General features: G+C 45.8%; 1 protein-coding gene across 1 annotated transcript in view; it reads left to right on the forward strand.

The window, feature by feature from the left end:
* Positions 1-1,676: 1,676 nt before the first annotated feature.
* Positions 1,677-12,104, forward strand: part of LOC144790956 (butyrophilin subfamily 1 member A1-like) — a 28,563-nt gene continuing 18,135 nt past the window's right edge. The window contains exon 1 of the mRNA XM_078665576.1: positions 1,677-1,728. Coding sequence (XP_078521702.1) covers positions 1,677-1,728 — 52 coding nt within the window. The remainder of the gene's footprint in view (positions 1,729-12,104) is intronic.

Consider the following 12,104-nt stretch of genomic DNA (forward strand, 5'->3'; position numbering starts at 1 on the left):
CAGGGGCCTACTCCTCTGTGCGCTCTCCGTCCTCCAGGCCCGACTCTGCAAAGAGATCCTGGCTATGACCCTGGGACGTCTGGTGATCCGGTGGAGTAGCCGGCCGGCTGCCACGTTGACCCCTGTCTCTTCGTCGCGGTGCTTCCACTTGTCTCCAACCATCCAGCCAGTCCCTCGCCGCCTCTGGGGTGTCGAAGAACCATGCCTTATGATTATCCACGACCCTCAGCCGTGCCGGGAAAAGCATGGAGTAGGGTATCTCCTTAGCTCTCAGAGCCTTTTTGACATCAGCGAAAGTCTTCCGTCGCCGGGCCACCTCAGCCGTATAGTCCGGGAAGAAGGCCAGAGTGGAGTTCAGAATCTTGACAGGCGCAGAGACCCTGGCTGTTTGCAGTATGGCATCCCTGTCACGGAAGTTAAAAAGTCTAGCCAGCACCGGCCGCGGTTGCGCCCCTTGCTTGGGCCTTCCCCCGGGGACCCTGTGCGCTCTTTCGACAGAGAAGAAATGGGAGAGGCCCTTCGGCTGCAGCTTCGTCCTGATCAAGTCCTCCACATACAGATCCATGGATTGCTTGCCCTCCGACTCCGGAATGCCCAAAATTCGGACGTTATTCCTTCTGGAGCGCCCTTCTTGATCGTCCAGTCGCTCCTGCAGTTTCCTGGTGACCGCCTCCATACGCTCTGCAGCACGCTGTAACTCCGAAGTATCTTCCACCAGTGATTTGGTGACCACTTCCACCTGCGCCACACGCTCCGTCATCTTGTGGAGATCCGCCCTCAGCAGGCCAACGTCCGTTGAAATAGACCCCACCGTCGTTTGTACACTGGAGAGCATCTTCATTAGGTCTTCCAACGTCACTTTCTTGGCTCCTTCTCCCTCTGTACTCGTTGAAGTGCAACCCTCCGGGTGTTTTACAGCGTTTTTCTCAAAGGCATACTTCTCCAGCTTGGATTGCGCCGCAGCGTGCCTGGGACCCCTCCCCGCCATAGTGTGGATGGTATGGCTCGCGCTGTGGTTACAGAGTGTGTCCGTGTGCAATCCGGGCCAGGCCGTGGGAAAGCGAAGGCAGAATGGCAGCAGTACAATGGCGCCGGCGGCCAGGAACACTGGGGGGTCCAAATCAGGGACCTGTGTGAGGCATCCACCGGGCTACAGAGACCTTTGAGCGTGCGCCCACGCTCCTTATTCGCCTTCCAGGCTGTGATGACTTTCAGGCTCACTTTCCGCCTCAAGCTCTGAAGGAGTCCCTGGCTCAGCTAAGAATACTGGGCTTCCCCAACACCACACCAGCCCCAGCTGCGCAGACCTCAGGGCCGCTGTGCAAATCGTGTTGTGCACTCACGTTCAGGAGAAGGTGGGGGCAGGCGCCGCCGTCGCGCTCCGCCTGCACAGCAGTGGCTCGGACCCTCTATCACCGGGGGACTTCAATCGCTGGGGCCGCAGCTCTCCACAGGAACGCTGACGGGCAAATGGTGATCCCAGGCCAATACACCTCCGGTCTTAATCAGGACCGCCGGCGCTGCAGACCGCAGTTGACCGGCGGCAACTTCCGGCGGGGCTCCCCGACCACAGGGCACTTCCGGTCGGCTTAACGATCTGCGGCAGGACGGCGTCCAGCGGACGTTTCCGGGCCCGTCACTGCACCTCCGGCCAGCGGCACTCGATTCGCCTCAGAATGGAGTCGGACCACACCTCACAGCGTCGGGACCCCGATCCGGGTACTGGAGGTATAGTGCGTCGGCTGGATTATGCGGATAAATGCACAGGGAGCCGCTCCGGTCTTAGAGCTCTCGCACTACGCCGCCATTTCGCTTGGCTCGTAGCCACGCCCCCCAAGCACTCCATCTTTTGGCAGCAAGTATAGCGTACAGTTCGCAGTTATTTTCAGTCTCATCCCCCATCCACATTGTTAATCTTTTTCTTGGAAGTTGCTTGGATCTATGGTTGGATGACCGAATCAGGGGTGGGTTGGTGGATCTTCTTCTGGCGGTCGCGTTTCACTTTATTACTTCTAATTGGAAATATTTTGACAACGTTTCCTATATGGCGTGGTGGAGCTTGATATGTCATGGTGGAGCTTGATATGTCATAATCATAGATTAGATATCTCTAGGCCTTCTTCACTACACACGGCTATCGAGAGATTTACTGTGGCATCTCTTCACTTAATACCTTTCTCGCCCTTTTTTTCCTAGTGCTGAATATGATGAAGTAACCAAACCTCCTTGAATTCCATAATTCCCGTTTTTTCTTTAAGTTAATTTTTTATCTCTTTCTATAACTTTTTGTATATCTCAAGATCTCTTATTATTTGTATTCCCTTACCATCCTCCTTCTCTCCTTATCCTTTATATATTTTGTAGTCTTTCCTTCCCCTCTTTTTCTTTATCCCTATTCCCACAAAATATGTACAAAGTTTACAAAATGCTTTTTGCTTACATTGCACCATTGTTTGTATATTTTCCCCTACAGGTTTTTTCTTATGTTGTATCATTGTTATATCAGATTTTTGTGCATATTTTATCTTGTTCTTAATACTGGTACAATTTCCTATATGACATGTCTTGCTATTATGATTCTCTATATACGTTGCTGCATGTCCTTTGAATATTTTTCAACAAACCATTTTTAAACTAAATAAGAGACATGAGCTGTAGGCATGTGGCAAGTTACAGACTAAGCTAGTGTTGATGGATTAAATGAAACATGTAGTGCTGTCATCCGCGTGTTTCATCTGTATGGAATATGGCATGAGAGTTTTTGAGGCCAGCATATGTTTCTATAGTATTTTGATCAAAATGAACTAAATATACCTGATCTTGTCCCAGGCCTCATACAGTGCATCGGTACCTTTGGTTTTAATGCTCAGGGCATCAGTGTATGTATGAAATTAAATTTATAAAGCGCACTAAACCTAAAGGTGTCAAAGCGCTGGGGGAGGAGATCTCAATTCAACCAAAAGCAGAGTGGAATTAGTAGAGGAATCAAGTTTCCCGATGTTTTTTAAATGTCAGAAGGGGAAACAGCGTTTATAACGTTGTCAATACCACGCTGGTAGGTAACAACGCAGACGTCACACCGTCCGCATTGTTACCACGCATAGCATTACATCGCAAGTCGTTTCTACGACTTGCGCTAGATGGCGTGCAACACCAAGGAATGTGTTGGATTTTAAGAGGTGTAAGCTGGCGAGGTGTTCCAAAGTTTGGCAACTGCCACCGAGATGGAACGCCCTCCCCAACTACCTTTACGATATCTAGGAATCTTTGCCCTCTTACAGAGAGAAGATTCTAAGAGACCTGTAGGGAGCATACCAAGTATATCAAAATCTTTAATCCCGCGGTGCCATAGTGCACCGGCGTAACTAAAAGTGAGTGGGCCTCCCTGCACGGTACTTAGGGGGGGCCCCCTCCGTGCTCAATCAGGAGCTCTCTGGCCAGAGTGCAGTGCTGAGGGGGCCCCTTGGAGCTAGGGGCCCCCCCCGCACCACGTGGGCTGCGGGGGCCTGTGTTACGCCCCTGCCATAGTGGGCTGAAGCTAACGAAATCGCTGAGGTCAAAAGGTGGTGGGACACCAATAGCCAATGCTCCAGAGGCTACAGGAGGAGCAGAGTACATGGCAGCAGTCAGGTGGCCGGCAGAGGTGGTCTTACCCTGAAACCTGGATGCTGGGTTTGTACCACTTTTGATCGTTATCCACCAGCATCTGTTGCTAGGACATGAATTGCATGTACCAGGAACTGTCTGATATACAGAGAGGGGCCACCTCGTTACCAGTGCATTTTCCAAGACAAGATAGACCACAATAGATAGAACAAAGCTATATTCTCGACAACACATGAGAAACTTACTAGCTTAAGATTTAGTGCATAATGAGGAACCTTGAGAGTAAACAATTGACTTGGTTACTTTTTTATTAAGTTAAAAGCAGGACTTTAAGTGGGCCGGGTCCATCTGTGTCTGTCCCAGTAGTAATTTAAACTGGTCCCTTTTGGGCCCTGTATTCATGGCCTTAACTTTTCATGCAAAAACACCCATTGATTTCTCAACAATCAGTTTACAAAACATTCAGGTAATCCATGTCATTCCTGCTTTTATTTCACATTCTTAATCTTACATTCACTATGAGTACTTGCTTTTTCCAAGATGTGTTTTTTTTATCTCAGTCAGCATGCGCTACGTCCTCTCGTTTAAACAAGACTCGCCTCAAGTTAAGCTCAAATTGTTTTAGCCCTTTTCAATAGTTACACATTTCGATTTCAACACCCCGTCTGGTTTAAACGAGAGGACGTAGCGCATTGTAACGGTCATAGCGGGAAAACGTCAATTAGAAAGTTGGGGTTATTTGATATGAAGTATTGTTGAAACGCATAATTTAGTCAGGACATATAATCTAATGGTCATGTTTTTTTAAACTTTTAGTGAACCCCTGAAGAAGGGCTATGGGATAAGCCCGAAATGCATTGGGAAAAGAACCACTAAGGATATGATTAATGTATGGGGCATGCGACAGAAAGAAGCCTGTGGCACATCTGCCGTTTTAGAAGCTAATCATACTATTGTCTTCCATGTATGATGAATTGAGATGAAAACTTGGATTACCTGGAGTAAATTGGATTAAAATTGGAGTAATTTGGTGTATTTGTGATACGCTGCTGGCATTTTCGCAGTGCGTCCGAGTTTGGAGTGCATTCACTCTTCAACTTCAGTGTATATGTTTAGGCCACACTCTTAATTATATAGGCCCACCCCTTTCAGGGACCCCTCCCCCCACTTAAAGCCCTGGCTAAAAGTAAGAGGTTAAACCAATGTTTTTAATCCAACAAAGCACCAGTCTTTGGTGGAATGCGTGAGACAGATGTGCTGTGTGTGCTACGCTGTCTACTGGCCACCCAGTACCCCTCCACAGAGACCTGCTATGATGATGGTTTGTGTCCATGGAGTCAATAGTAGGGCATTGGTTGGCGGCATGCCAACTTCATCTGAAAGGCCAGTGGCAGATGGCTGAGCTCCTGATCTAACTCTGGCTTGGTCCTTGCCTGCTGGACTTCAGAGGACTGGAGCTGCAACAAGGCAACAGTATAGCTCTCAAATTTTCAGATTGCTTATGTGTGATATTGCCATGGTTTTAATGGTGTATGAGTGACAGGAGTGATATTTTCCTGTGAGTAAATCAAGGCAATGACCATCATTTTAGCGCCTCTGGGTTTTCTATTACTAAGGCCTGCGGAATGTTAGTGTTCTTCAGAGTGCACCAATCACTGCCCTTCTCTCCTCAGATCTTTCTGAAATTCTCCTTCTACACGTCTGACACATAATCTCTCTTCATCCCTGCATTTTAACTGTGTCATTCTGCATGCACTTCTTTGTATAAACCCCTTCCATCGTTATTTCTCTCTTTTCCATATGCACATAGACACATACACAAGGTCTCTGTCTCTCTTCCATGTGCACATAGACTCACACAAACTCTCTCTCTCTATGTCCTCATCTGTTACCAGAGCATTGTGTTTTTCTTTGGTGTTAATGGATGTACACCCTTGTCACCCTTTTATGTAAAATGTGAATTACAATCAGCATGTGTAACAACCGCTCTGCAGAAATGCCAGGGATTGGGTAAGCAATGCATGCAGTTTAAACATTATTAGGATGCGTCACTTAATCTTCCAGACTGTCTCTGACCCAAGAACACGCTTGGCAGTGTTGTGGTCACGCAGTCCACTTGCGAGACACAAGGGCCACCAGCAGGTGCCTATCCCGACTTCAGTCAAGCCTACCACACATCTCCAGGTGACTTCGCGGTTACGAGTGTGATAAATGACAAAGGTCACACTACCTGTTAGTCCTTCAATGCACTTGCGTGGCAAGTTTCTATCAGACTGACCTTACGCCAGGACCATTTACAGCAGTCCCTTCCACAATCCGCTCCACCTGCAAGGTTGGTGCTTCCTTCCCTAGCTCACAGGTAGGTATTTCAATTCTGAAACCAACTATGGCTCCTGTCAGGGAGAACCAAAGTCCATATTGGGACCACACCACTCACGGTCATAGCTGTTGACGTGCCCCATGAGTCGATTTTTGGATAAGTTTACGCACTGGCAGATCTAGTAGCAGAGGTGATGATTCCAAGTGGAGTCGACCCACAATTGATAAATTAATTTGCTGTAGAGTACTGCACCCTCAGGAATACAGGTGATTTTCTTTTTTTTTTATAATTCTTTTAATTGCATTTTTGTAAACAAGTAGAGCCAAGAACCTAATATAGATACATTAGAGGGAGAATACTGGCAATATTATATTAAGTTCCATTTAAGTGTCCTGCCTGGGTCTTTTTCTCTGTGAAAGGTGGCAATCCTAGAAACTGTCTCCATTTCCTCCTTTTCTGTCACAGCAATTAGCTAACTGATTCTGTAGCTGGCAGTGAGCCTCAGTACACCTTGCACTCATACCAACAATGTAGACGGTAATGGGGAGTTTTTACAATAATAATCTGGAGAATATATTGAAGCAGAGGCAATTTCAGGCGGGAGACAGCCAAAATACTGCCATTTCCTGCATCCAAATTCAGGTGAATTGGGTCTATTGGCATGTATGACCTTGTAATCAGGGAAATGTTAATGTTGCTATTCTTTTGTATTGTAACTTGATTCATTGTAAATTTGTAAACTGCTTTCAAGAAGTTGAAACTGGTCTCATCTACAGTGCTGTGACACGCATAACCGTCATATTCCCGGTATATAAATCTACAAACAGAAAATTCATGATACAACTGTGGCTCAAGCAATTTTCTGCCTGACTAGATTTCCCCACCCTACAGTCATATGACCCCATTCCAGTCAACTGATCCGACCACAACAAGATCCTGTTCTCCCTGTCCGGCTCTTATACAAGAACGTCCAGGCAATCCAAGAAAGAGAAAATATGGTTCAGAGACACATCCACAGAAGCCATAGCTATCATGGCCCTTCCTACACTAATTTCAATTATGCATCATCTTGATATTAAAGAGTCTACTGACCAGTACAACTCCAGCATGGAATCCCTAATTAAACAAATGTGCACCCTTGAAGTGCAAATTATCCAGATCAAAGCCCTCTAGTCCTTGGTTCTCAAAAGAACTTTATGAAGAAAGAAAGCTTATCAGAAAATGTGAGAAAGAATGGAAACTAATGCCCTCTCACCTGAGTATTAATAAGCTTTGCAAAGCGAGAAAATAATACAAAGGCCGAATCCTCAGAGCCAAATCCTCCCATATCAGAGCCCTTGTCAATTCTGAAAACTGCCTGTTCGAGGTTATCGCACAGACTACAAACTCCTCCACCACTTCAGCTCCTAAGTCATCCATGGCCTGCTGCAAAAACTTTGTGGATTTCTTTGATTTAAAAAAGTTGGAGAGATGGGGGCCTGAGCAAGATGGCTGCCTGAACTGAGTGCTTTGCGCCCGATCTGCAATCCTAAAGATTCGGAGCGCACAAATCATCGGAGGACAAACCGTGCACACCCGTAGGAGTAAGCAAAAGGCAAAGGTGGGCCTTGCTTCATAAATCCAGGCTATGACTCGAGGGATTCGAACAGACGGCACTGATTAGTGATCCCCAAGCAGGAGAAATAAGATGGAAGCAGCCTATGGCTCCGCATCTCACGGAGAAAACCTCAGCTTGGTTCCCCAAAGGAAAGGGTGGTATGTCACATTAATCCTGGTCACTACACAGAGAACATCCTATAAGCCGCGTAGGATTGCCTCTACTATCCCACCCAGATTTGTGAGAGAGCTCTCCACCCATAACTTTGGCCAGCTTGCCATAAGTACGGTGCCGCTGGGAGACGGCCGTACCTCAGCCTTAAGGCATCAGAGCACGCCTCCTTTCCCCCTCTAACCTCTCAATAATGCGAAAACATGCACAGTGCAGGAGGTGCATCACAACCGGATCCCAGGCCTTAACTCTTCAGAATCGGAAGGTCTCGTGGAAGCACAATCCCGGCACAAAACAAGATGTCGACCGCCTTCAGCTGCGCATCCTGTGGAACGATTCACAGCTAGGATTGTTAAGGACAAAAGAGGTAGGGGACTCTATTTCCTTTTGTGGCACTGCATATAACCAGGGAGGTCCATGATCTCAGTATCACATCCAAGTCTTGGATTGTGCACCTCACTCAGAGCTCTGAGCAACCTGCTCACTTCTACAGCCCCACAGGGAACTCGTCCTGGATACTCAAAAAGATTACGGTAAGAATAGATAGGTAAATACATCAAGATCAAGTGATGCATCTACCACTTGGGGAAGTCTTGGAGGCTCCGGGGGCCCGGGTTACTGCGACTTCTCACACTGACTTTATACTAGCAGTATCGGATGTGAAATGTCTGGGTTTGCCCCTTAAATCCCTTCGCCTCATCGTTGCTTTCACTCCAGTATCAACTGAGGAGCCAAAATCGACCTGCCGCACACTCTTGTCATGGAATATCTACAAGAGCTCAAATACCAAGTCACTGCTGGGAGGTCTGGCATGCAAGAACCTCTTAATCCCTTTCAGCATGATAGCTAGGTAAATCACCTCAGCTGGTGGAACCCGCCTTAATGTCACAAATCTATTGCTGCGTGATACTGCTTTCACCATGATCTCTGTGAACTCTCCAACTCACGATATGGGACTACTGTAATACCGGACAACACAACCTGCTCAACTATCTGTCTGACCAACGACTACCTTGCCCCACAAGTCCAAGCCCTCTTGTTATCTCACAATGGTGGATCATAGAGGCAAAAGAATCCAAAAAGAGCAGAAACTACAAAGACAATAAGGCAACCTTAAAACGAACAATCGAATCAAAATCAGACCTGGGGGCAAGCCTGTGAATGATATAACAATGACTTGGAGCCCTAAATGACCTAGCCCAGGAAACAAAAGCAAACCCATGTGCCATGCTTCATGATCTCGAAGCGGTACGAAATGTTTCCAAAGCATGGCAGGCAGACTAACAACAGCAGAGACCAGGATTGGTACGCTACAGAACTCTGCCTCGTCCGAAAAGAAAAGACTTGATGCAACTACCAATAAGATCATGTCCTTGAATAAAGAGATATCCAAGTTGGAGGGACGCAACAGCTGAGGCAACCCACGGTTTTTGGACTCCCAGAAGAGGTAGATGACGCAAACTTCTGTGTTGAGTTCCTGGAAGCTTGGATACCTTGCACTCTTGGAATCAAATTTGACAAAGACTTTGAGATAGAAAGGGCACGTAGAGTGCCAATGGTAGCCCCACTCTAATCCTCCAAACTCGTCCTCTATTCCAAGAGTATGATATACAGACATCCACGATACCGACACTCCGAAGCCATACTTGCCCACATGACGAAAGCCCATCACATCCTCTGGAACGACTCCAAAATCAACAACAGACAGGACTACTCAAAAGAGATGGTATCCATTAAGAATGGTCTTCTGCCTCTCCGCTTGTCCCTCAAAGATTACAACATCTCATTTGGTTTTGCTGGCCCCTCTAAATTCTGTATTATATTCCAGGAGAAGGCATTGCTCTTTACAAATCCTACTGATCTACAAAGATTCCTAGAATTCTGTGTGCCTGCGTCTATGGTAATCTACCATATGTCAGAAACTTCTTGCGTTGATGAACAGGCCTAAAATTTTTTTTACTTTATCTCAGTGTCTATATTGAAAATGCTCTATGTCTCTCTTCCGTGAAACAAATGAGGGTTCCTATGTCCTTCAGGAACTCCTGGTGCTGACAACCAGAACTGCTGTTACACCAAGTTTTGTTGGTAATGTTAATTGTCTTTACACTGTGCTACACAGACATAACTCATATAGTTGACTTTATAGTTTTACAGACGATCCATATAGTTGGCATGATTCATATAGTTGACTTGTTTTTAAACCATGCTACACAGACATGATTCATATGGTTGACTTTGCTCTAGAGACCTATTGACATCATGCCTTAGCCACACAGGTATGAAGCCGTGATATGTGGCAGATATTTTGTATTCTCACCGATGTCAACTTATTAATGCAGCCCATACTACCTGTTGAGGCCTGAATTGCTTTAGATACCTTATGACATCCATTCTTCTCTGCTGTTTGTTTTATACTTTTTTCCTTTTCTTACTACAATAGTATGCTCAATATCTCATGGTATCATACAAACTAGCAAATCATTCCATAGGATGGCGGTTACGGTGTATTCTATACTTGCCCTCCACAAACTCCATGTCTATAGTTTCCAGCCCGCCAGCACACCAGTAGTCCGAGTCCTAACACACCACCAGTCTGCAATTCTACCAGATTTTAACCGATACAATACATTATACCACTATGGCCCATCATTTAGACCTAAAAACATGCCCGACACGGCGGTGGCTTGGAGATACTTACCCACCATGACAACAAGGGAAGTTAAAGGCCTAGCCATCCATTGACTGACCATTGTAAGGTTACGATACACATAGTAACTTGTGTCTTATGGAGCGTTCCCATTTCTTAATATATGTTTTCTGAATCATACAAATTCATTTCCAGGATTGGGTAGCTACTAAGTTGTATTGGGACAAGCCAGCTAGTGGCCCAGAGAGTTCCACTTAAATTAGGGGTGGAGAAATACACCTTATGCACATTTCAAGGGTTGGGTGGAGGCTGGGTATGGTTGGGGGATTTTGTTACAGTTTAATTGAATGTATTGTTAGTCTGGCTCTTCTTCTCTCCTCTCTTTCTCTCTATTGTACCTCCTCGCTGGTCTCTCCTCTCCTTCTCTCGGCTACCAGGGTGGTCCCATGACTTACAACACCCCAAAACAAATACTACCCTTCATCAGGACACCACACATAATCCCGGAGCATATCCACTATATCATATCAAACAACACTCGCTAAAACAAGTAGCTTCACTCATGCTCGTAGACCTGCAACCCCCCCATCAATACATCATCCCATCACTTCAACATATCCTACCTTCTCACAATTGCCCTCCCTTTAAACATACTATCTCTAAACACAAAGGGACTCAACCAATCAGCAAAATGTAGAGAGGTGGTGGATTACTGCTACAAACTAAAAGGGGATATTATCCTCCTACAGGAAACCCACCTGAAATCTATTCACAACACAAAATACTATAGCTCATGGCTCTCGCCTTCCCCCCTAAAAAAAATGGCGTGGTCACATTGATATAAAATAAAGCCGACATTTCGGTACTATCACACACTCACGACCAATACGGCAAACAGCTCATTTCTAACGTGAGGAAAAGGGAACTAGAATTCTTCATCATTAATATCTTTGCCACCAACACGTCAATGGCGCTTAAACAGCCCTGAGATTGCAAAGACCATTCAGCATTTCCTCATGGAAAACCTCCGATATGACATGTCCCCAACCGCAAGATCAAACCCACCCTGAGAGGCACTATGATCCACTTCATGTCCCTAAAAAACAAAGCTATCTCTAACCTTCTCAAGAAACTGGAGGCGGAGATTTAGACATTAAACACAGCTCAGACACACTAAAGGTTCATCTGTCCTAACTAAACTTCGATCTGCACAAATATGATTATAACCAAATTCTTAGTCAAAGAGCACAGAAGTGGAATGATGAGGCAAATGCTGGGAGGCTCTGCAATAACTAGAACCAGAAAAACCTTAGATAACTATCGAAAATATATGAAAAATAAAACCCTCATATCAGCCATAAGGAAACCTGATGGTGTGATTACCTCATCAACATATGGTATCCTCAACACCTTTAAATCATTCTAAGCAAACCTCTTCAACTCCAATGAACCTACTTCCTTATAGACAATGAATACCTTGACTCATGCTGCCACCCAAAAATCTCACAAGATACCTTTGCATCAACAAACCCATCACAGAAGACAAAATTAAATCAGCTATACACACTATTAAGCCCCGGAAAGACCAATGAGGCTATTCGCCCAAATTCTATAAAATGTTTGTTAGCAAAGTGAAAGGTCCCCTCCATGTGGTCTTCCGCCAATATGCCTCTTCGGGATCGATTGCTGGCTTGGCCACCGAGGTCACAATCGTAAGTCCAAAAGAAGGGAAGGATCATCTAACCGTTAAGAATTATAGACCG

Source organism: Lissotriton helveticus, chromosome 11, assembly GCF_964261635.1.
Source record: "Lissotriton helveticus chromosome 11, aLisHel1.1, whole genome shotgun sequence".
NCBI classification, from domain to species: Eukaryota; Metazoa; Chordata; class Amphibia; order Caudata; family Salamandridae; genus Lissotriton; species Lissotriton helveticus.